The sequence below is a fragment of the Vipera berus genome (assembly GCF_964194415.1).
Source record: "Vipera berus genome assembly, chromosome: 3".
In the NCBI taxonomy this organism is placed as follows: domain Eukaryota; kingdom Metazoa; phylum Chordata; class Lepidosauria; order Squamata; family Viperidae; genus Vipera; species Vipera berus.
In genome coordinates, this window is record NC_138204.1 from 109,211,893 (window position 1) to 109,238,579 (window position 26,687).

Below are 26,687 nucleotides of genomic sequence, written 5' to 3' on the forward strand. Positions count from 1 at the left end.
ATCACATACACACATATAACCTTTCACAACAAGCAATCACATGCACACATACAGATTACTGGTACGTGGTTCCCACATCGACATGTGGTGTCTCCTCCTTCTGTCTCTTCTGGGGAAGGAAAATGAATGCATTCAGTCCACTGCAATGTCACTAATGGTCCCAGCACTCAGAATCCCACATAATGCACAAGCAGAAAAGCAAAGAAATCTTAACACTTGTGCATAAAGTCACTTCTGGTGAAATGGGTGGCTATATAAATTTGTTAAGCAAATAAACACTGATCAGTCCTAATCCATTACTTTCATAGTGAACATTAAATACAAGCCAATGTCTATGAGTTTGGAATACGTATTTTTCACAGCTAAGAATGATACTTGTATACAAGAGATGAAATACATAGATAATTATTTTATTATTTATTTATTTATTTATTTATTTATTTATTTATTTATTTATTTATTTATTTATTTATTTATTTATTTATTTATTTTTATATACTGCCCTATTCCCGAAGGACTCAGGGCGGTTTACAGGGCAAAATTTAAAAGACAATATAAAAGTTGAAATAGAAATAGAATTAAAATGAATTAAATTAATTAATAGCCCAACAAATTAAAACAAAGTTTAAAAACTTAAAACCCCTCAGTCCAGGCCAGATAGATCAAAGAACTAAACTGAGTATTGAATATGCAGCAAAAGGTCAAAACATTATGGGAAACTAGACTGTGTGGTTTTTCCCCTCCTGAAGCAGGTTGTGTTGTTTTTAGTTTGTTGTGTCTTGTTTTATTTTATGTTTTTAATTCTTTTAATTCTTAATTATATTTTGTAAGCCACCCAGAGTCCATTTGAGTGGATGACTATATTAAATCTAATAAATAATAATAACAAAATGCCAACATTTGGTGCTGAGATAATAATAGCACAAAGTTTTTTGCCTCAAACTGCAGAGATCTGAGGTCAGTTTCTGGCATTGCTTTTAGGACTATCACTACTATATTAGGCAGAGATACATAATGAAAGTAATGATCCCCTTAAGTCAAGTTTACCTCCTGGTGAGTTTTCTTGGCAATAAAATAAAAATGATGTCATTGTTTTTTCTGGGTTGTTTGATCAACCTCCATTATAGCCAACAACTAACTAGGAGCTTTTTCTTCAATTTATTTTTAAATATAGTAGTAAAAAAGATAGATTGCACTATTTTTGAGCTTCCTCTGAAATGTAGTTACAGAGGAGTATTAGGAGACATTGTGAATATTGAATCTTCAGCAGAATTTTCAACTGTGTGCACAATCAAATGTAGGAGTTGCCTAACAGAAAAGCTGAAATAAAAATAAATAAAAATATATTTAGGCTCATTTTGTACATCATGAAAGTTACAAGAGCAGTACAACATAAATGGGGAAAAAATTCAGTACAACCTCTGAAGCAACATACTTTTTTCTAGTCTATGTTATGCCTCCCCCAGGTCTTTTATATTCTTAAAATATTGCAGAAGCATGAAAAATGGAAGGCAGGGCCAGAAATCATAATAATTTTATGAATTAAAAATAACTCTTAAACATGCAAATAAAAATCCAGGGAGATTCATCTGCTTATTAATGAACTGTAGATATACTGTGTTTGTGTCTGTTTTGAGATAAGACTTTAAATAAAGTAGAACATAATTTTGTATACAATTCTCTGTATTTGTACTATCTATAAAATTATTAGTAATTGATTTAAAATAATATAAATAATTAAAGCAACAAAAAGAATGTCAATCAGGTATTAATCAATGAATAATGTATTGATAAATTAATGCCTCCTTAAGTAACACCAGCTGCCTGCAATTAGTGCAGGTTCGCATCCCACCAGGCTCAAGGTTGACTCAGCCTTCCATCCTTCTGAGGTAGGTAAAATGAGGACCCAGATTGTTGGGGGCAATTAAGCTGACTTTGTAATAATGCCGCTTGGGGTGTGTGTGAAAGCCCTAATAAGCAGGCATATACATAGAATGAAGGCTACTGCTAAGCTTGTAAGCCGCCCTGAGTCTTCGGAGAAGGGCGGGATATAAATGGAATTAAAATAAATAAAAATAAAATAAATAATGCCAGTGCTCTATCAGTAGCATGTACTATCAGTAATTATATAATACTATGGCATTGTCTGGTAGGAAAGACCAGATCTACAGGTTAAGGTTCAATTAAATTGATTTATTGCTAAAAACCTATGCATGGGAATCTTCTTGACTAATAGTTAGCACCTGCTTAGAATTAGATAAGGGTCAATGGTTGGATTTTGTTCTTTTGCGGCTACTTATGAATTCTAGGTTTTTCACTCCACTCCTAGGTTCTGTCATTCCTTCTTCTAAAGGCATAAAGGTAACTTGTAGTTTTATGCCATGTCTTTCTGTGCATGGAAAATGGAATGTGTAAAACCCACTCAAAGCAGGTGACAAGGTCAGAAAGGCTTGTTCAAGGTAGTCTCCATTGACATAGTACGTAGAAAATAAGAATTGGTTCAAATGAGGCCCTCCCAGATATTTCACAAAAAATTGCTCCACAAGAAAAAAGTTCTCATGGGAATGGAATGAGACTGTGGTGGAAAAGGACCAGGAGTAATGAGAAAAAGGTCAAGGTAGGAAAGTCAAACGCTAATGGACTAGTTAAATCTTGTTGGAAAATATAAAAATATACAGGAATTGTAGCTTAATGGGGCAATTATACAGATCTCTTTGGATGTCCTCAGGATAAATCTCTCAGCTGAAATCAATTATTTAACCTTGTATGCTGCTGAGAGTCACATACATGAGATGGATGGCTATATAAATTTACTAAACAAACAAATAAACAAACAAATTCTGGATAGTCAATATATATAGCTTAAGATATATGTATAAATATGTGCATATGCATGATGCATTTATACCTACTATAGACCACATATTTGAAGGATATGAGAAACATACAAATCTTAATTATCTCAATAACTATTAATTGTCTGCAACATAAGCTATAAAATTTATAACATTAACTAAACCCTCATTAGCATATACCAATAGTTCTATTTGTGTCATATACAAACCACTCTCACACACAGAACCACTCTACGCACACAGTACATATTTTCCCCACTTTTTTTCAGCAGAAACAGAAGGAAGAGAGGGAGGGAGGGAGGGAGGGAGGGAGGGAGGGAGGAAGGAAGGAAGGAAGGAAGGAAGGAAGGAGAAGTACTGGGTAGAGAGGAAAGTAAAGAAGGAAAAGTTTGGTGCATTATGATAGAATGGACTTCATAAAACAAGGAATTTCCACCTCATTCATTTCTTTTCATAGACCGTCTGTTCTTTTCAGTAAATGTAACAGAACCCCAACAAACACCACTCTGATTCATAGAAAATTATCTGGGGGGAAATAACTTCCTCTTGGAGAAATTAGATATTTACTTTTAAAGTTCTGAAACATGGGTGTCCTCTACAACATATGACTAAATTTTTGAAGGACAACATGCCCCCATCTATGTATAATCAGGATGTAAGATCATCCCCAGAGATTCTGTTTTCTGCCCAAAATTAAGGTTGGTCTGATTGATGGGCAGCAAGGGTAAACCTTTTTCACTTGTGACCTCATGCCATATGAAATCTCTCTCTGAGAACTTTTGTGGCTACTCAGCTTTAATTTATTTAAAGGTTTTTTTAATTCTACATTTTTATGGATCAAATTACTGACTTTTACTTTATGGTTCAGTTTGAGCTCTTAATATTTACTCAATTGTTTTAAAAACATTTGATAGTAACCTATCTTATTAGTGTACTAGCATCTCCCTCATGTTCCTCAGTAGCTTTTTTATTGTTGCTGTTCCTTCAAGACTGTTTTTGCTCCTGGCGACTGCCTGGACTAGGCTCTGCAATTTTCATGGCAGCATTCTCAGAAGTACTTTGCATTGCCTGCTTCCTAGGGCTGAGAGAAAGTAACTTAACCCAGCTTGTTTTATGCTTAAGTCAGGATTATAACTCAGGCTCTCCCGGTTTCCATTCTGATGCCTTAACCACTACTTCAAATACTGGACATAATATGATACTGAAAAAAGTGACACATGAGTGGTCCTTGCACTTATGGCCATTATAGCATCCTATCATTACATGACTACAATTCAGATGCTTGGCAACCTGACATGCATTTTTGACATTTGCAGCATCCTGAGGTCACATGGCCACCCTTTGTGGCCTTCCCAGGTGGCTTCTGACAGGCAAAGTCAATGGGTAAGCCAGATTTGCGTAACGACTGAAGCAAAACAGGTTACAAAATCAGGTGCAAGTCACTCAATGAACACATCACTTATCAACAGAAGGTCTGGTCCCAACTGGGATTGTAAGTCAAGGATTACTTGTATTGTTTCTTATTCCTCGGTTTGCAGCTAACGAGTAAGCTGGCTTGGTTACTCAACAGTGAGAAACGGGTGAAGTGGGCACAGCAGCGCCTGCACTTTCTGCGTTGCATGAGAAAAGCACATCTTCCTTCCCCTGTCCTGACCACTTTCTACAGGGGGACAATTGAGAGCATCCTGTCATACAGCATCACTGTGTGGTTTGGAAACATCACTGCTTCAGACAGGAAGGTGGGGCAGAGAGCAGTGAGGATGGCTGAAAAGATCATTGGCAGTTCCCTCCCTCCCATCCAGGACATAGCACAGAAGCGTTGTTTGAACAGGGTCCATAAGATTATCTGGGACACTACTCATCCTCTTCACAACCTGTTTTCCTTGTTACCTTCTGGGAGGAGGCTTCATGGTATCCATAGCAGAATATCCAGATTCAACCATAGTTTCATTCCATACAGCATTAACCTTGTGAACTCTCAGGCTTCCTCCTTCCGTTATATATTCAAGATGGACAGTATTTAATATTTTATTGTTATGTATATGTAGGGGTGTTGTTTATAGTATGTTTTAGGTGTGTGTCATGTATGTGTTTCACTTTGAGAATGGGCAACTATATTTCATTTTTGATGTGTGCCATTGTGCCCACAGTAAAAAATGACAGTAAAGATTATCTTATCTTATCTTATCTTATCTTATCTTATCTTATCTTATCTTATCTTATCTTATCTTATCTTATCTTATCTTATCTTATCTTATCTTATCTTATCTTATCTTATCTTATTCTCCTCTTAAAGCCACCCAACGTGTCTAAGTTAAGGATCACTGCTTCTCATGTTAGCAAATTAATAACTTTTTAAAGAAAACACTGTGTAGATGTTTCTTCCTTTTCCCTATCTTGAATTTTCTACTGAGTTCACTGAATGATAAACGGTTCTCAATTTTATACGTTTATACGTTTTACGTTTCTTTCTCCTAGGACTCTAGGTAGTTTATACAGGTAATCCTCTACTTACAACAGTTCCTTTAGTGGCCATTCAAAGTTACAATGACACTGAAAAAAGTAATTTATGACTGTTTTTCACAGTTACAACCTTTCTAGCATCCCCATGATCAAAATTGAAATGCTTGACAACTGGTTCATATTTATGACTGTTGTTGTGTCCCAAGATCATGTGATCACTGTTTGCGACCTTCTGACAAGCAAAGTTAATGGGGAAGCCAGATTCACTTAACATGCAGGTTGTTAACTTATCAACTGCAGTGATTAACTGCAGAGGTACTGTAACCATTGTAAATATATGCTGATTACCAAGTGCCCAAATTCTGAGTATGGGGGTCATAGGGATGTTGCAATGGTCGTAAGTGCAAGGAATGGTCATAAGTCACTTTTTTCAGTGTTGTTAACTTTGAATGGTTGTAAAACGAATAGTCACAAATCAAGGAGTACATGCATCATTGAGAAAATCTTTTTCTTTGTACCCTCGACCTTGACCCTTACCCTGCCTTTTTTGCTTACGTTAGATCAGCTAGATTCTTTGCTATAGGAACCTGCAACTCCTGCGTAATTGGTGATACTTTAACGGTAAAGTTATATTGACCAGTCAATAAGCAGGCAGATTGATTATGGACCAACTGAAGCATCTGAAAGTGTGGGTTTATGTGGAGCAAACTGCTAAGTGTAAGGTAACAAAGGGCGTATATTACCATTGCCACTGTTTCCTGGTTTGGGAAAGGCTGTAATTGTGTGTTAGCCAAAACTGGAAAATACTCTCCTGAACAAGAAGTCCACCAATTGTACTAGCTGGAGTCAGAAATACATTTCTGCTTGCTTAGCTATAGTGCCCCTCCCACATCAGGAGGTAAAGATGAAGGAAGCTTGTACCCCAAGGGCTTCTGGGGTTCATCCGAAGCCTGTTCTGTCCTACTCAGCCCCTCATATTTCTGGGTATCGGGACAACTTTCCACCACTTCCACTGCTCAGTTTGGAGTATGTCATTAATGATTTCACTCCTAACTTGCAGATGAGCTCTCCCAAAATTTTTATGTAGATATAAAAAACAGTGAGGGAGAGGAGATTCCTGGTGTACCCCTCAAGAAATTTCCAATGGTGCAGACATCTCTTTCCTCTTCTCTCTTCAGTTAGAGTCCACTATTAAGGGAGGAAGAGAAACACTATAAAATAATATCTCTGCCAATCCTTACAGGTGGTCGAAAGAGACACCTTCATGGCTGACTATCTCAAACTCTACTATTGTACAAAGAGGGGTACATTCTCCCCATCTAAGCCTACCACAGGTCATCCATAAGACTGACCAATATAGCTTCCATCCATTTCCGACAATTGAATCCACACTGGAATGGATCCAGATAATCCATCCATCTGCAACCCTCTGCCCATCTACCTTCTCAAAAACTTTCCCTGAAAAAAAGAAGGAGGGAGTCTGGCAATATTTTTGCAAATTACTAGTAGTATTATTAGTATTATTGACGATCATGAGAAATTTGGTAGATGTTACAGTTGCTTGATAGGAAGCAACTGTATCCTCTCTTTTGTTCTTCATTTTTCTACCACTTGAGTACAGACTTCACTAGTGTAAGCATTTATAAAAAATCTGCTGAAAATATTAATGGAAACAGCACCAGCAGTTTTGATTGAGGGGGCTGAAAGAGATTGAATGATTTAACTTACTTGAAAAGAAAAAAAATCATCAATATCAAATAGCTGGAAATATTTTTTCCATCTTTGTCTGGACTTCTAAAAAGTAAAGTTTAATTGCCTTCATGAATAAGAAACTATTTAATATAGAGTCAAGCCACTGATTCACCTAGCTTCGCAATAACTCTACTGGTGCATGGTTTTTCTGCTAGAAACTTCTAAAGATTGTCCTTGGAAATTTCCATATGCCAAGCAAACATTATAACTTATTTCATATTTTCTCAATCTTATAGATTATGTTCTACTCTTTCTTTCTTTGAGTTATGACTATAGCTAGTTTGGGGATGTAAGGTAATGTGGCCCATGATGAATGAGACTGGCAACTCACTCTATAGCAGGCATGTTGGGAGCAGACATTGGACTGACTTCTTTGGCTTTCTGCAGAGCATGCTTTTGATTGAAAGCCTCTTCTTCCTCCTGCTCATCCTAAATAAAAGGCAAAGACACTGGTTAAATAGGAGAAAAAGTTGTAGTACTTTGAATGAATGAATGATCTCAAGTTACAATAGTGAGGTTTGCATTACCATTTTAAATATGCTTGAGATCATGGGTAAGAAAGGTACATGGGCTTTGGTCATCTGTAGGACATACCTATACTATACAGTGCATAAACATCCCTATTGGAAAACTCATTTATTCAGACTACTGCAATGCTTCAAAGATCTATAAAACATATATCCAATCTACATGTAGTCCTCAGTTTATAACCACTCTTTCAGTGACTTTTCAAACTTGGTTTGGTGCAGAATGAGTGGTAACGTATGACTACTCTTTGGAGTTCCAGCCATCACAATGTCCCCTGCAGTCATGTGATCCCTTAGCATCCAGGTCAAAATTAAGACATTGCAGCACCCACGGTCATGTTTTCATCATTGGTGATCTTCTTTGCCAGCTTCCATCAAGCAGATTCAACGAGGAAGCCAGGAGGACATTGCAAAACACAATTATGGGATGTTCTTGCTTAAAGGTGATTTGCTTAATGAAGGCAACCAGAATTGCCAAAATTGCTATTGCTAAGCAGAATGGTTGCATGACACTTTGTTTATGATCACATTGCTTAGCAATGGCAGTTCTGCTTCCAATTGGACAATATATCTGTAAAATTATCACCGCTGCTATTATTCATTTTTACGTTTATATCCAGTTTTCCTGCAATCAAAGCAGAGTATCTTAATACTGCTACCCAAAATTAAAAAAGAAATAATCAAAATATGCATCATCAAGACTGGTCAAAGACTGCAATAAAGATATTTGATTTATTTGATTTAAGTGTACATATAAAATAATGCTTTCCCCATTCAATTGATTCAAAATTACAGTCTGTCTCCTGGCTTAATGGATCATAGTCACTCAGAGCTGCCTCAAACTGTAAGATGAGAGGTAAATAAATTTAATAACAAAAATAGCAAAAACAGTTGAAATGGGGATTTCCCTGTAAAATGCAGTGAGACTTTACAAGAAGTGGGAAAATATCCTGTAGTCCTTGAATATAAACCAGTGATGCCCTTGCATGTGGATTTCATCTATAAAATTGCTATGTTTAATAACAACACTATTTGTAGTATTAAATATTATAGTCTGCTCATCCTCTAAACTCTTCATAGTATTTTGCATGTAATTTTCAAATGATGTCTTATATAGGAGCTTTTCCAAGACTGTGACATTATACCATGAGAAATGGTATATTTACAGCCCATTTCCAATGCATACCAGTTTAAATCTTTAAATCATGGGAATGGAAGGGACTTTGGAGGTCTTCTAATCCACCCTCCCCGCCCCCCCTGCCCCCCCACCCAAGGCAGGAGACCTTATTGCATCCCAGACAAATGGCTATCCAATATTCTCCTGAAGATGGAGAAGATTGTAAATATTCCTTGTAAATATTCACTGATTCTCTTTTAACAGTCTGGTGAGATGTAAATTTGAATAATAAATAACAATGATAAGTAATACTTTAATGAATTACTTATATAAAATATCACAGGTCTTTTTCATTTCATTTCATCTTCATTTTGAGATGCATATTTATCTGACCTAGAGGCAAATCAGAAAAAATAGATTCTGTTCTGTTTCATTCCCACTGATTGTGACTGAGGTTTGTCTCTAGTAGAGGGTCTGCTTAACATCCTTATAGTACAAATCAGGGCTTTTTTCCTCACAGAACGCTCAGAACGGAGTTCCGGCACCTTTTTTGGATAGAACCTTGTAGGGTAGGCAAGGCGGGTTGTATGACATGTGTGAGTTCCGGCACCTTTTTCTTTTAAAAAAAAAACACTGGTACAAATGATTAATGCAGCTGGACCAGAAATTAGCGTTATATTTCTATTTCTATCAAAACATCATTATGAAAGCAGCAGTAGTTGCAGCTTTTTAACTTGACTCACTGCATATTTTCTAATAACATGGATAGTAAAAGCACAATTTCTAGTGAAACTCTTCTAGGCATGATTCCAATTTATAACTGTAATTTAATAATTGCACAAAATCAACAGGCAAACTGCAGAAAAATGAGTGAGATTTGTGATGCTGAGCTATTAAAGAGATAACTATAATAAACTCTGATGATTGTAATGAGAAAGAATGATTATATCTATGAACTAAGTAATCTGAATAGGAAGGATGTAGGCCTAGCTGAAATGAAAAGAGCTTTTGCCTATTTGTAGAAGAAACTGACAAAAGCTATTCAAATAAAATCAATGGGGAAAATATTAAGTAATGGGAGAAGGCAGATTCTAAGGATATGTCTCATACATGATTGGTACCTGTTCTTCAGAAGTTTAAAACATTTTAGTTACCAGTTTAATTAGCATTGCTTACTTTTTTGTTTGCCTCTTGATTGTGCAATTCTCTTCATTTAGATAATTGGATTATTTTTATTGTTTTGCAAACTATTAAGGTGATAACTACTATAGAAAGATGAAAAGTCTGGAGAAGTGAAGTCTTCTCCCTATTCTAGAAGAGGGGTCAATATATTCTCCAAAGCACCTGAAGACAGGACAAGAAGCAATGGATGAAAATTAATTAAGGAGAGAAGCAACCTAGAACTAAGGAGAAATTTCCTGACAGTTAGAACAGTTAATCAATAGAACAACTTGCCTCCAGAAGTTGTGGGTGCTCCAACAGTAGAGGTTTTTAAGAAGATATTGGACAATCACTTGTCTGAAATAGTATAGGGTGTTCTGTCTGAGCAGGGGTAGAACTAGAAGACCTCCAAGGTCCCTTCCAACTCTGTTATTCAGTTATTCTTAAAGCCATTATTACTAAACTCCAGTTCCTAAATTCCAAATATGCTTGAGTAGAATAGGACTCCTTATTACTGATAAAAAGTTCCTTGTGTTGGCTGAAAAAGATCTTTTATTTTATATTAATGCTATACATGTCAAGGTTAAACTCATGACAGTCTGTCTCCTTAAAATTTAAGTCAGATAAATCAGGTTTAAAATTATATCCTATCAAAATGATATAATCATGATTAAGAATACACTGACTTTTATATTATTAAGATACAGTAGATTGTTAATGCTAAAATATTTTTATTACCTTTGTCAGTTCCTGTGCATTCGCTAGGTTGTCCACAGCGATGGCCAAGAATACATTAAGTAGGGTATCTAGAATAGTTGAGGGATGAATGAAACTTCACATTAAAGTAACTAGATAGACATAATGCAGAATCAACCTGCCATGCAGAAATTTACTACTTATTCAAGTAGGAAGGGTTGTAGCTTTCTAATCTAAACAATACCTAAACAATAATTTGATGAGGAAAAGAAAATAGAGCATGGATAAAAATTTCAATCAAAAAAATGGCCTAAGGAAAAAGAGTGATGTCCCACTGATTTTTAGGCCAAGAGGTACAAAGATGAACATGTCATCTTTGTACCTTCTAAATCCTGTGAAGCAGCCTAAAACTAGTTGCATGTATTCTCACTATGACAACCTTGAAACTTGGAGAACATCAGGCAAGTTAGTTAGCCAATAAAAGAGTACAATCTTGTATGTATCTAAAATATTAAGAATTATATTTGTTTGATGTTGACAAAGGAAAATACTACTAGAAGAAGAGAAGATCAAAGAAATATACTATTAATTTATTGATTATATTGATTATGGAATTATGGAAATTAATCATTACTGATTGTTTTTAAATATAGGAACCCAGACAACATGCTCTTTATCAAGCACCAAAGATTGTTATAATAAAAAACAATAAATTAAAAAAGGAGTACAAAAAAGTAATCCAACCAGTGTGCCACTTCTCCATCCAAGTATTGAGTCTAGTGCTTTTTAAAAGAAAAGGGGTTAAGCAACATGAGCTATCAAAACCAACTGTGAGGTGCTAGTTTGATGTATAGTAACACAATTTCTTGAGAAAAGTAGGGAGAGCCGAGAAGCCAAGAGGCAAGGCTCCCAAGTTGCATGGAGCACTAATATTTCAATTATTAAAACTATTGAGTACTGAAATAGGAAGTCTGCTGAATGGAGATGATAATGTGGGAACACAGTGGCACAGAATCAATTCAGGACTGACAAATGTTAAGTGTGGAGATACCCTAAATGATGAGTTTTACGGGTGTTAACAGGAGTGCTCCCATTACTACTTTCCATGGTCAAATGTTATAACTTATATTTCAGAACAATACATTAAGAAGGATACAGTTTCCAAATAATGTCAGGACTATGAAGTAGATGGACGACCACATTCCTGAGCTGACACCACCTTGAGAGCGAATTCCATTGTACATCACTTCATTCCAATCTTCACCTGTTAATATCTAAACAAACAGTTGATTTGATTTCTATTCCACCTCTCCTCCGAAGTTCAAGGGAGCTTTCAGAGGGATCTCCGTTCATTTTATCTCATAACACCCTTCAAGATAGGACAGGCCAAAAGAGGGTGAAACACATATAGTTAATTCCATTGGCTAAGGACTCCCATATAATAGTCCAATTCCTTAAGCAGGAGTGCTACTGGCATAGGCAGATTACTAATACTAAATTATAAAACACAAAAAGTTATTTCCCCCCCAGTTCTGGTGAAGAGTTCATTTTTTAAAAAATTAACCAGAGATGCCTTATAATTAATATGTTAGTTGTTATAGTTACAGTTATAGTTATTTATAGTTAAAAATACAAGTGGAAACTTTGACAATAAGAACATCTCAGAACTCAAATCTTCATTTAATTTCATTTTTATGCTGCCCATTCCCAGACTTTGTATAAATAAGAAAAGGCTAGGACAGTGTAGTGATGGGGAGTGGAAGGTTAAAAAAAATTGGTGAATTGTTATTAAGGAATGAAGAATTGTATTGGTAACAGATGAATTTGACAATAACTTGAAGAACTGACATATGATTAGGTATGTTGATACAGTAGAATGTTAAAAGAAATGAACAACAAAAAGTTTAAAAAACATTTTGTGATGAGAAATAGTTTACTACGCTTCTTAGTTTTTCCTTTTTATTGTATGATGATTTGCAATTTTAATTATGTATATACCGTAAGTATAAAGTGGAATCTAGATTTCATATATTGAAAAAATAAAATATTTTTTAAGTTTTCAGCTGGTCTGATTAAATATATGTAATTGTCCACCTGTGAATTCTAATTCTTGCTATTACAATTCAGTTTTATTTAATTATTAAATCATGTGGGTATTTTTATTAAATGGTGCTGTAGAGGCTAACTTTATAAAGAATTTTGTTATCTTTGCCTGACAGAAAGAAAATGAAACACGAAAAGGAGTTGAACCCAATCTTGGGAGTTGTATTTGAGTCCTATGCAATTAGCTTAAAGTCCACACTGCTTTTGTACCCACTCAGTACTGACTGATTGTTGAACTGATTTATTTTTATTTTTTTTATTTTATTATATTTATATACCGCCCTTCTCCCGAAGGACTCAGGGCGGTGAACAGGGCACATATAAAAAGAGAATACAAAAATTAAAAAGGATTAAATAATAGCCCAGATAAAGACAATAACAATATAAAAAACCCATTAAAAAACCTAACATCCCCCATCAGGCCAGGCCAGCTTGTTCAAATAAATGGGTCTTCAGACCGCGTTGGAAGGAGCGAAGGTCCGGTGCCATCCGGAGCTCGACCGGCAGCTGGTTCCATAAAGCCGGAGCGCCCACAGAGAAGGCCCTCCCCCTGGGGGCCACCATCCGACATTCTCTGACTGGAGGCACCCTGAGGAGGCCCTCTCTGTGGGAACGCACAGGGCGGAGGGAAGTTGACGCCGGCAGCAGGTGTTCCCTGAGGTACTCCGGACCCATGCCATGTAGGGACTTAAAAACCATTACCAGAACCTTGAATCTCACTCGGAAGACAACTGGCAACCAATGCAGCTCGCGGAGCAAAGGTGTAACATGGGAGTACCGGGAAACTCCCAAGACAACTCTCGCGGCTGCATTCTGTACCAGTTGGAGCCTTCGAGTGGTCTTCAAGGGAAGCCCCATGTAGAGAGCATTGCAGTAGTCCAGACGAGAGGTCACGGGCGCATGAGTGACCATACACAGGGCATCCCGGTCCAGATAGGGCCCCAACTGGCGCACCAGGCGAACCTGGGCGAAAGCCCCCCTAGTCACGGCCACTATATGGTCTTCCAGAGTAAGCCGTGAATCTAGGAGGACTCCCAAGTTGCGAGCCCTATCTACGGGGGGCAAAAACTCACCCCCCATAGAAAGAGGTGGAATATTCTGAATGTCCCGGGATGCCGGAATGCACAGCCACTCAGTCTTGTCAGGGTTGAGCTGAAGTCTGTTCCTCCCCATCCAGACCCGAACCGCCTCCAGGCAATGGGACATCACGTCGAGGGCATCACTGGGGTGGTTTGGGGTCGAAATGAAAAGCTGGGTATCATCGGCGTACTGATGATACCCAACTCCAAAACCACGAATGATCTCACCCAGCGGTTTCATGTAGATGTTGAACAGGAGAGGCGAGAGGACCGACCCCTGAGGAACTCCACAAATGAGAGACCTTGGGGTCGACCTCTGCCCCCCTGCCAACACCGACTGCGAGCGTCCCAGGAGATAGGAGGAGAACCACCGAAGAACTGTGCCTCCCACTCCCAATTCCCTGAGACGCCGCAGCAGGATACCATGGTCGATGGTATCGAAAGCCGCCGAGAGGTCTAATAGAACTAGGACAGAGGAATATCCCCTGTCCCGGGCCCTCCAGAGATCATTCACCAGAGCGACCAATGCCGTCTCCGTGCTGTACCCGGGCCTGAAACCCGATTGGTACGGGTCTAGATAATCCGCTTCATCCAGAACCAGAGGGAGCTGATGCGCCACCACACTCTCAACAACCTTCACAAGAAAGCGAAGGTTGGAGACCGGACGAAAGTTATTTAACACAGCTGGGTCCAGATTTGATTTCTAAGACATCACAATCAAATGACTCTCCATGTTACACAAAGATAATTACAAAATGTATAAGCATACAGTATCTAAAATATAATAAAACAACAATTACAAAGTATATTATAAAACATATTTATGGTGTTCTTTCAATAAATTAAATTTTAAAAGCCCTCTGGAACAGCTCTGTTTTGACTTGCTTCCAGAAGGGCAATAACATTGGAACTGATGTAGCTTTTTAATATAGTTTTTTCAGGGAACGGTTTCATAATTGAGGGTTTTTTATTGTATGACTGTAAGCTGCCTGGAGTCACTTCAGTGACATGGATGGCATAGAAGTTTAAAGATAAATAAATATTACAAAAAAATATCTTACTAGCCTCATCCCTGCAACTTCACAGTATCATGGAACTACAAGTAATTTTTCTGGAGATGTTCTTATAGGGAAAAATTGATTTTAGTTGAAGTAGGTGGTCTTAAAGGTATATTGGTTTCAAACTATATAGGGCTTCATAAGTTAAAATCTGCACTTTCAATTTCATCCAATGTAGGGCTTGTATCTTGCTCCCTCTTATTTAAATGTTTTCTTAACATTTGACACATCTTACTAAGCAATAATGTGATTTGATATTGGCTTTGCAGAGCATATGATCTGCAGCTAGGCATTATGGATTGTTCAACAACCACAGTTAAACAAGCCATAGATTAGCTTGTTCTGTAAACCAGGCTACAATGTTTTATTATTTTTTCCCAAGTTGACTGATGGGGAGAAAACACTATATTTGGATCATTTGTTGAAACATGTCACATCTGTTAATTGACACTTAACTATTCTCATTATTTTGGATTTGGAAAGGTGGGATGATAGTTTGGTTCTGGAGAAAAATGTATGTTTCTTCCAAAACAATATTTTGATGACATAGTCTCAGATCTCCCAATCCTTCCCAACTGCCTTTCCATTCTTAGTGGGTTCCCCTCTATAGCATCCATACTGCTTATTATCAATAAGGTTCGGGAAAATGCACAAAATCAGGACATGTATCATATTTCATTACAAATAACAAAGAGGAAGGGACAGCACTTTGACATTTAATTATCATTTTTAAGTGCAGTACCTTTCTGATATATTATGCCTCCCCATGAAAATAAACTACTATAATAAAAGCATATATGTTGCTTTTAATTTTTCTAACACCAGGTTGCAAAGCACAGAGTTATACCTGGAAAACTGTCATGATGGCTGCAGGAAAGGTATCAAAATTTGCCGAAGGGGTGCCATCCATAAAATTAAATCTGTTTACAAAAGAAAACAAATGTGAACATTAATGCTAGGACATTTTTTTATTATTCATCCCACAAAAAGAGCAAAAGGTTGAATTATCTAACCTTCTGGTCTCTTTCTCTAATTCTATATATTCAGAAATATGATGGACTTTCTTTTATTGGATTTGCTCAAATGAAAGTCGTTGGCTGGGATGTTTTAATTTAGATTCCTGCAGGGAGCTGATAGTCTAAATGGCCCCTGAATGGCATAAAAATAGAATTTGGGCAAGAGTAATATAGAGTAAAAATATAGCTGAAAAGATTATTTGGGAATTATCTTTGAAGAGCAATAGAGAGCAACAGCGATCTGTTTTAGATATTTAATTGTATCTCCTTATCACTGAAAGCATGATCTCGATCTTCTGCCACTTCTCTGGAGTCAAACAAATTGCCATTGTGTACAAATTTCCAAACCCAGAAGTAAGAGCTACGAATCTTTCAAACCATTTTTTAAAAAGCAGCTGAAAGTGCTAAAATGCTTATTTCTGTGACAGCTACTGCATATTATGTTTTTGCAGTAAATATGCAAAATAGAAAAAAGAAATATTTTTTCAAAATCAATTTAACCAGGCCCTCATATCTTGCAAGAAGCCCATAAGCAATTGCTCTCCTAGTGTACTGCAGCATTAAGTAGCATTATTGGAAAACGTTATGGAAGCTTTTTGGAAAAATCTAGTATTTTGGGTGACATGTTAAAGAAGCTTTCTTTGGTTATGTACTTACCTGCCACCAAAAAGCTGCATCCCAAGTAGAGCAAAGACTACAATGAAGAGGAAAAGGAGGAAGAGCAGGCTGATAATAGACTTCATAGAACTCATCAGAGAGACCACCAAATTCCTCAACGAAGCCCAATACCTGGAAAATCCAGATGTTGTTATAGCCTGCTTCCAAAACAGTTCTCACAATCAGGAAATTCCTCTTTACTTCAAGTATATCTCACTGTAAAGTTTCTTTCCATTGGTTCTTGTCTTACCCTGAGGAGCTAGAGAGAATATATCTAACCCCTCTTGCCTATGACACCCCTTCATGTAATCAGAAGACTTCTATCATACCTCCCCTTAATCCTCTCACCTTTAAAAGAAACACAGCAAGTTCCTTTAACTGCTCTTTGGAGGATTTAGCCTCCAATCCCCTTACCATCTTTGTTGTTCTTCTCTGCATTCTTTTCAGTTCCTCAACATCTTTTTTGTACTATGGAACCAAGAACTGTATACAGTATTCCAGATGTGGCCTGACAGGTGAAGCATAGAGTGGTACTATCACTCCCTGTGACTTTGACACTAAAACTCTATTGATGCTGCCCAAATTGTAGTGACTTTTTTGGCAGCTGCAATACATTGCTAGAACATTCTTAGCTTGTGATGCACCAAGAGTCCCAGATCTGTCCTGCAAATACTACTACTAAGCCAGATACTACCTATCTTGTTTGTATTTTCTAGATATGGCTTTTCCTACTTAAGTGCAGAATCTTGAATTTCTCAACAATTTACAACATTTGTAGGATAGTACCCAATGTTCAAATTTATCAAGATCCTTTTGAATCCTGAGCCTTTCCTCCATTTTGTTGAACAGTACTGTGTCAAAGGCATAATCCTGAGGCATATTAAGGATCACATATTGGATATACAGTAGTTGTTCAGTCAAGTTGTGAGTCCATCTTATAGTGGGAACATCCAGCCCACATTTTTCCACTTCATCAAGAAGGAGACTATGGTCTGCCTTATCAATTCCTAGAGACTAAATATACTACATCCACAGCATTCTTTTAATCAACTAATCTAGTCACCTCATCAAAGAAAGCAATAAGATTTGTGTGATGTGACTTGTTTTTAACAAATCCATACTGGATTCTGATAATTACCCTATTTGTTTCTAAATGCTCAAACACCCACTGCTTAATTATTTTTGTAGGATATTCTCAGGTATTGATGTCATGCTGATTAGTCTGTGGTTTCTCTACTTTTTTCTGTTTCTTAAATACTGGAACCATGCTGACTGTTTTCCAGTCTTCTAGAACATCCACTATGTTCCAAGGAAAATTTGTGAGCATAAGTGTATGTATATTAAGGAGAATTATGTGTTATTATATTAGATCAGTTTTAGCTTTCTAAATTTTTGCTTACTTTTTTAGGTAGATAGCCCAATATAATTAACACTAAGGATGATGAAGAGGGGGAAGTTATTATCTGTCAATCAAATAATCAAAAAAGGCAGAGAAATAGGACAGAGGAAACACTGAGAAAACAGGTAGAATAAATCTCACTTTGTGACTTTAAAGATCCGTAGAAGTCGTAGGGCTCGCATGACACTAATCCCAAAAGAGGTCCCAGGTCTAAAGATAGCCCAAACTACTTCAAAGATGCTCCCCACTGTAACCTAAGAGAGAAAACACATGCAGAAGTCCTGAAATAATACAGTGTTTGTATTGCAATTGAAATTGTAAGCCCTCTGAGAATACTATATTTGACTATAATCCCAATAGACTCTTTCAATCCTTATGAACAATTCCCCTTCTCAAAAGGTGCTTCACACATTTGTACTCTCTTGTGCACACAAGATCAACACATATATTTACACTGTGCAATGAAACTGAGCAATAGCAACAATGAAAGTGCTACGTATTTTATTTCATACTTTTTAGAGCTACCTTGTGTTCTAAATTGTACAAAATCCACCACCAGAAAACAATGCAAAGTACTGAATTACTAAACCCTAATAGAAGCAACACACTGGCTAGTTTTATGGCAATTAAATAATCAGACCTCCTTTCAAAGAATCCTAAAAACTGTGGCTTGTTGGCAATGCCAAATAGCTTGTGTTAGAGTCTTCCACCTTACAGAATTGTTGTACCAACTATTTTCTGGAGAGAAATTATTTTTTAACCAATTAGGACTAAATATAGGTATTCCTGGAGTTTGCCTATTAAGAGTAAGGACAAGAAAGAAATGTTTAAGAAGTAATGGCTTTGCTATTTTTATATATGATTATTGTTGCAAGATTACTATTTGCACAAAAATGGAAAGACCTACAGCAGAGAAATGGATGATGAATATGACAGAACTAGCAAAGATGGCAAAATTGACTTGTTTGATGACAGAAAGATCAACGACTATATTTATTATTAACTGGAAACCACTTGTGGACATTTTGCTAAAAAAAGAGACAAAAATAAAGTTGTAATTTATGAGTTCAAATGGTGATTTGAAAGGATAGCATACGTAAAACAGGAAGATATGATATAACCTTAAAGAGAGAAGATAAAATATAAATCTATTTTTAACCATTGTCAATAAGATCAGAAGCAACTTCCTTGTAATCTTTTCTTTTTTCTTTCTATTTTTCTCTTTTCTTTTCCCACTGTGCACTGTTTTTCTTTATTTATTCTCTTTTTTTTCAGTTTCACTGGTGGAAATTTCCAGTGAGCAAAATCATTGCTTCTTTTATATCCATCCATCCATCCATCCATCCATCCATCCATCCATCCATCCATCCATCCATCCATCCATCCATCGTATTCCTGGCTCTATACAATAAGTCTATCTCCTGCTTTTTTTTTTTACCTTTAGCACTGACATCTTTCCAGAAATCCACTTCTTTCCTAGTCCACTTGTAGGAAAGAGCTGCACCCTGATAGCCAATTAAAAGGTAAGTTTGAAGAAACACCTTCCTTCTGACATACACAGACTACGTAAAGGCACTATTTGCATAACCATCAGTTTAATCAAATTACTGTAAAACTTTCCTCTGAACCAACTTTCCTTTGCTCATCTTTGGCCCCACATTCTCTACCCTATTCATTTATAAGGTTTTATTCACATCAGTGCATTCCTCTAAGTAACTTACATCCTTCATTATCATTTGCCCTGCTTACCCCGCAGTCAAAACAGTTGAAAGAAGAATGGAAATAAAGACGTGGTCCCATTCCGTACATCTTCAAGGACATCTCTAGGAGGAACAGCCCCAGAAATATAAACTCTGCATAGTCTGAAAGAAAACCATCCCAGTGGGTTAATTCTAGTTCTACCTTTCTGTTTCATTCTTTTTTTAAAGAATGTTTTTTAAAAAAAAATGAATGATATACCCTCAAAGATCAGGCTGACATTGTCAAATTTCTCTACCTGATTAGGTACCCAATCAAACAACACAGGTCAGAAAAGCTAGTTACAATCATCCCGGGAACTAGAAAGAGTCTTTATGACTGTAGCTTATAAAAATGTGGGGAAAATAATAAAAATTGCTTCTCTATCCAACTTCCAAGAATAAATTAGAAGGCACATCAGTGGATCATTGCCCAATTTCTGCTGATGAGCTTTTGTCTGCTGGTATTCTTACAAAGTAAGTTGCATTTTCATATTATCAAATCAGATAGTTAAGAGGTTTTATTTGAGTCAGCCTCTCAATATCATTAAAATGCAGATGTCTGCAATAAAAATAAATGGTAACATATCCAAAGAAGTTAGAAGTTAGTCCATCTCTGCTCTAACTATCCTTCAAGCATTCTTCTTTCTAGACACCTAATGATGTGAATTATTTTAATTTACTTTTGTTTACTTTAGCAAGTTGTTTCTTTTGCCCCCTATTTCATGTACAAGCAGTAACGTGTGATGTCCAAAAAATATTTTGGAAAACTTTTCATAAAACAAGCAAAGAACCTGCTGTAGGGAATTTAGTGGATTGGGTTAGCAGTTCAGAACTCAAAAATCAAACATTCTTCTCCAGATTAAGCTTTTTGCAAACGTTTATCATTAATTTCACAATTTTGTTCTTCTGACTTGCTATTGTTTCCAGACCTGTTGTTCTTCTGGATATTATTTATTAGGGTGCTATTGTGGGCTAAACAATTTTGTTTATAAGCACCCATGATGCCGTTACCAAATTAAGTTTGTGACACCGTTAACAAAATAATGCAGGTTGCCCATTTTATTAGTAATTGTAAAAAGGAATGAGGTCAGTGATAACCAAAACATTATTTCAATTTGCAATTCTAAAAACTGATCTGTTTGAAAACATGAATGTATTCTGTATGTTTTCCCAACATATGCATTTCCCTTTTCACTTTCTCCTAACATATCCATTCTGCACACATTAACAAATTGTGAACTATATTACAATATTCATGAAAATGTAGATATTTTCATATAACTACTTTTTGGGTTGCATTTTTGGGGGGTTATGTATTAAAAAACTCTCCAGTTAATGCAACTGAAGATTTTCCCTAACTTAATTGTGGAGGTAAGAAAGAGATTTATCACTGTTCTCATATACTTCCTCACGAGAACATTTCCTCAATGTAATATAATTCTGATCTAAACTTCTGTCACAATATGATTATTCTCCACAATCACCAAAATTCCAATTGGGAAGGCTCAGTCTCTGTGTGGAGCTGAGATCCTTTTACTTATAATGCAGTTGGTTCTAGGCTAGTGTTTCTTGTTCTTTGCTTCAAATTGGTTGCAAGAATGTTACATGAACAACACAGAACTCCATCACTTACTTAGCAGATGTGTAAGCCATGCAGGCTGTTTGTGATGGACAATAGCCACACAAGCAGTGTTGAGGGCCACTATGCCCAGGACAAGCCAATAGAACACCTGGGATTTCACCATGTGACGAACAGAGATCCTCAAGAGGCGTTCCTTGTGTCGGAAGTATGAGGCCCCATCCAATTTTGCACTTTTGATGCTGGATCGAGCAAGTGGGGTTCCTACAATGAAATGAATAAGAGAGATAGAAAGTGCTGAGAGCTCTTAGAATGCACAATAGGCTTTAATTATTAAAAAGCTTACAGTTATTCTGTCATTATCTCTTCTGTCATGAGGCCTTTCCTTAGCAGTTCAAAAGTTTTTCTTCCTACATTCTATCCACAAAACATCAAAGGGAACAACAATGGAACAATAGCATCTCCAGTTGACTGTATAGCAACTCTAATGTACAGCTGTATATAGCAAATATATAGTTGTCCAGTTTACTTACAATAGGTCTGATCTATTTCTTTACTCCTGTTTGAATGTGGCTGTTTCATGATTCAGGACAAATATTATATAGTAGTAGAATGAGGTACCTTAACTGACTGAAGGACATACATTGTTAGCTTCATCTTACCCACAGATGAGATATCCACACGCTCATCACTAGAATCACGATTCATGGCTTCCGTCCGGTTCCTTTTAATAGTTGCTCTCCTAAGTACTAAAAATGGAGAAGAAAAGGCACATCAGTAAATGATATCTCTATATTATGCATGAATAGTGGGCACTTTTAGTTTACAATAACTGAGCAGAAATTCAATTATTCCTGGAGGTACAGTTGTAATGAGAGCCAACAATTTATTTATTTTATTTTATTTTATTTTATTTTAATTGCATTTATATCCCGCCCTTCTCCGAAGACTCAGGGCTTTGCCTTATGATATAATACACATCACTTAACTCCATATACTTTTGTAATTTTAGTGTATGAATTCTCATACAATTAAAATTGGACAGTTTGCTTTAGATATAATTTCTAAATCACTATGAGGGTTAAAATAGGAACCAGTTGTTCCCGGGGCAGAGATAAATGTTATGTATGCATACAAGAACCGCTTAGTTCCAAAACCATTAAGTGTTGTACTATGTATCCATTCATTTGGAAGGGGAGGAGGAGGAAGACATGGCCCCAGGGCTGTAAAACCCTATTATAACTATTCATTGAGACAACATTATCTTTGTCTCAATGCAATTTCTAATCTAGCTGACCCATATCTGAGACTTCTGAAATCTAGCTGAGGAGTGGAACAAAATAATGAAGTATTCAGAGTTCTGTGATTTATTGCCAAGCCTGGCAAGCATGATGATCTGGGGAACATGATGATCAGGACAGGGGATATGTATATGTGTGCTTGTATATTTGTTATGATTGACATCAATATATAGATAAACTAAAGATGAGTGGACATTTATGATTTGGCTTTATTCTACAATTACTCATTATTGTTAATAAGATTTTACAAAGAGAAATATGGCTTAAAGATACTGAACTAAGTACTGAAAACTTGGAATATATTTGTCTAAGAAAAGTGTTAGATTTATCAAACTTGGAGTGTTGCCAAGAAGGTAGCACTTTGTTTCGTTGGAAAGAACTGTCTACTTCATACTGAAATATTGGATTCATGATGGGCTCAGTCTTTTAATGGAGTCTTTTAATGGACCCTTATAAAAATAATGGAAAAACCAATCAGTATGATCCTGTATAGACACAGATTAATTCACTCTTAAAAAACAAAGTCACAGTTGTATACAGTTTCTATGCTTTGTTAGTTCCTTTTTAACCATTTTCCCTATGTATTTATTCAGGTTTTTTCTTTTCCATATTCAGGTAGTTTTCACTTAGCTACCATAATTAAGACCAGCAACTTGGTTGCTATGCAAGGCAGTTACAAAATGAAACCACAACTGTGGTTATGCTCTTATTCCAGCTTTCAGCTTTACAGATTTGTAAAGATTGTAAAACAAGGATTGGTCATAAAGTTACTTTTTCATCACCATCATGATGAAAACTATGAGGTAGTTACTAAAAGAGGACTACCTGTATTATTTTGTAGAAGTAATAGTTTTTCTTCTTTTTTAAATGGATATTGTAATGTATTGGCCTCAACTGTTGATATCACTTGCTTAATGTGTGACCTTAATTGCTGTATTTAAGTGTAGGATTGCTTAATGGTTTCTGTTACTGCAACCCAGACTGTCTATCTCCAAGCTGATAATTATGTTTGGGGTGGGAAACTGTTACTTTAAACCTATTGGTTGCCACCTAGAGGCAAACCATATATATAGCTGTTCAGCATCCTCTAGGGCTGCTTCTGTTGTAAGTTAATAAACATGCTTGCTGTTTCAACACTCTGCCTCCTCAATGCCTAACTGAACGAAGAACTTAACAGATATAATATTAAATTACCAAAACCTAACATTAGACTGTTTGTTGACTCTTCAATGTTAGGTGTAGTAGAAATGAGACCATCAACTGATATGGAAACCACCCTTGCTTGTTAATATGTTGAGCTGACTCAAATGTTAGCTGGGATGCTTGAGTATGCCAACATCTGGATCACTTGACAAACCTGCCATGCTTCCTGACTGCTAGATTCCCCCCCCCTTTATTTGATCAAATAGCACATGTGGGAGACACATATTTATGCCCTGTTGCTTCTTCTTGCAAATTCCTTCTTTTTTTCACTTCACTAGACAGAAGAGTAGCAAAACCTGGATTTGTGATATGCAGGCAATTTCACCCTATCTTCTACTGGCAAACATGCATGAGTTGTGCATAAGGAGTTAACTGATATGACAGCAATGTGAATCAATGAGAGAGAAGAGAATACTTATTTTCTGAGAAAGGAGGATTCTTACCTTCTAAGGCTGATGTGCCAGAATTTTTGTTCTCTTCAGCTAGCATCACTTCTTCTATAGAAAGATTTATAATTGGTTTAGTTATACAATTGTCTAGGCTTTCTTGAACTTAAGTGAAGCAAACAGTTCTTGGTTCTCATATCCATGGAAATAGGGGAAAGAGGATTAATAAAAAGGAGGAGGTAAGAAAATGAAGCAGCACAAAATAAGCCTGGAAATTCAGCAAAATGAAATTACTCCAATGGAACAGAGTAAGTCTGTGAATTTTAGTTTCACTTCTCAATTCTAGTCACTCTCTCTCAGCCAGCAATGTGAGGCTTGGGTGACAAGCCAAGTTGGTCAATTCCTGTTGCAACCAATGGATCAATACTCAACTGATCAAAAAAAAAGACTTTGCATTTGCAAGAAGAAGGAGAAAAATATATATGAACAATCTACCTTTTTCAGGCACAGAAAGAGGAATGGGATACGATAACAAACCCTTAACCTTTTCTCTTTCACTGTCTGCTTAAAATTATCTTGTGCCAGCTCTTTTTTCCCTTGCTGAACAAAACATAAGGATACCATTCATTGGAAGGGATTGCTCTGCTCACTTTTGTTTGTTTGTTTACTTGTGTCAGGGATGGGGAGACAGATTAGCCAGTTTTGGAATAAATAAATACCTGAACAATAGTATGATTGTTACTATGAGAGCAAAGTAAAAAAAAACTTTTATGAAATGAACTTATGTGGAAGTAAATCAGTGAGCCAGTGGATACAAAGATGGTATGTCAAATACCTTTGCTCTAATAAGAAATATCAGACTGGTAAAATATTATTTAATGGGATATGTGGTGCTTGAAAAAAACAATTCCCAAATATTTTGCCAATATCAGATTCAGTTGTCTCTTTGTATTTTACAAATAAACCTCTGTAATGGCTCTGGGTAGTCTTTAGAAATATAAAAAATAATTCTCTAAAATATTATGATTTTAGATCATAATGAGGTTGGTGCACATTTGTCCACGAATAGGTCCTTACTGTATAATCAGATTTGGCAGTCAATATTAAATGTACTGAAACGAGCCCTTTGAATTGTGCTAGGAAAACAACTAGTAACTAACATAGATATTTCAACATGGCAGTGATGGAGCTATCCTGAGAGATGCCATTCCCTACCTTCCAGGTAAGATAATAAATGCTCTGTCAGCTGAAGAAGCACGCGAGACAGCTGGCTAACGAAAACCTTTTATTATCAGAACCGGGCAAGGAACAGACTTACAATGCCTTCTATTTATACTCCAGCTGGCCGGTCGGCGACCAATCAGGGCTGTGCCGGTTTCCCGCTTGTTCAAGCAGCCCAATCGGCGAAGGAGAGCTTTGACAGCCCGGAGCTGTCAAGCTAACTCGTGACTGCGCAGTAACCGGCGGTTCTTGACAGCCGAGAGCTGTCAAGTGGTTACGCTTGCGCAGTAGCTTCCGGCAGCTTTTGACAGCTGTCAAAAGCTGCCGAAGGTTTACCTCATAACTAGGAACATGGTAACATAACATATAACGTGTGAATACACAACAATAAAGACCCTTTTGTCATGCTGTATTGATTTGTAAAACTCATAACTCTACTCCCTATACACTGTGAAAACTCATCTGAAATTGAAGTCTAAAGTTATATTAAAGCACATCTACTTTATACTTGCTGACTTTGCTACTGAAATATCTAGGAATGTGGCAAAGTTTTGCATTATTGAAATTATTTGAGGGAACACCTGCTGCCGGCATCAAGCTCCCTTCGTCCAGTGCGCTCCCACAGGGAGGGCCTTCTCAGGGTACCGCCGGCAAAAGATTGCCGGTGGGTAACACCCAGGGGGAGGGCCTTCTCTGTGGGTGTGCCTGCCCTTTGGAACCAGCTGCCCGTAGAGCTCAGGACTGCCCCTGACCTTCGTTCATTCCGCCGGGACCTGAAGACCTGGCTCTTTGAGCTTTCTGGCCAGGACTGAGAATTTTAATTGTAATTTTATTTTAATTGGGTTTTAATTAGAGTTTAATAGGGGTTTTATTTTATTCAAGGACTAAATTTAATTATTTTAATTGTTCTTAACTTTTGTAATTTGTACTGTTATTTTAAATTCCTTGTGAACCGCCCTGAGTCCTACGGGAGAAGGGCGGTATATAAGTCCAATAAACATAAACATAAACATAAACATAAACATAAACATAAACATAATTACAAGACATTGACTCACAGTGGTTAAGGACACTGAATCTCTTTATGTATAAATGTGTGTCATTTTGTTCTAGTAGTCAAGGCAACAGCCTAGAAATGGGGAGACTGTGAGTTCTAGTCCCACCTTAAACATGAAAGCTGGTTGGGTGACCTTGAGCCAGTCAGTCTCTCAGACTAACTCACTTCACAGGGTTGTGATTTTGGAGAAAATAGCAAGAAAGTGTATTAGGTATATTTGCTGTCCTGAATTATTTATAAAAATAATAAAGTTGGGATAAAATAAATAAGTATCTGGCTGTCTGATTTCTTTTTAATTAATTTATTTTTAGAGAGTAT

General features: G+C 36.7%; 1 protein-coding gene across 1 annotated transcript in view; it reads right to left on the reverse strand.

Annotated features, from left to right (window-relative positions):
* CACNA1E (calcium voltage-gated channel subunit alpha1 E) overlaps positions 1 to 26,687 on the reverse strand; it is a gene marked incomplete at both ends in the record, with an annotated part of 378,714 nt that overhangs the window by 102,160 nt on the left and 249,867 nt on the right. Inside the window, 11 exons of the mRNA XM_081322491.1 lie at positions 53 to 109; positions 7,402 to 7,499; positions 10,614 to 10,681; positions 11,728 to 11,845; positions 15,659 to 15,731; positions 16,485 to 16,616; positions 18,025 to 18,137; positions 19,633 to 19,745; positions 21,256 to 21,465; positions 21,864 to 21,950; positions 24,149 to 24,202. Coding sequence (XP_081178617.1) covers positions 53 to 109; positions 7,402 to 7,499; positions 10,614 to 10,681; positions 11,728 to 11,845; positions 15,659 to 15,731; positions 16,485 to 16,616; positions 18,025 to 18,137; positions 19,633 to 19,745; positions 21,256 to 21,465; positions 21,864 to 21,950; positions 24,149 to 24,202 — 1,123 coding nt within the window. The remainder of the gene's footprint in view (positions 1 to 52; positions 110 to 7,401; positions 7,500 to 10,613; positions 10,682 to 11,727; positions 11,846 to 15,658; positions 15,732 to 16,484; positions 16,617 to 18,024; positions 18,138 to 19,632; positions 19,746 to 21,255; positions 21,466 to 21,863; positions 21,951 to 24,148; positions 24,203 to 26,687) is intronic.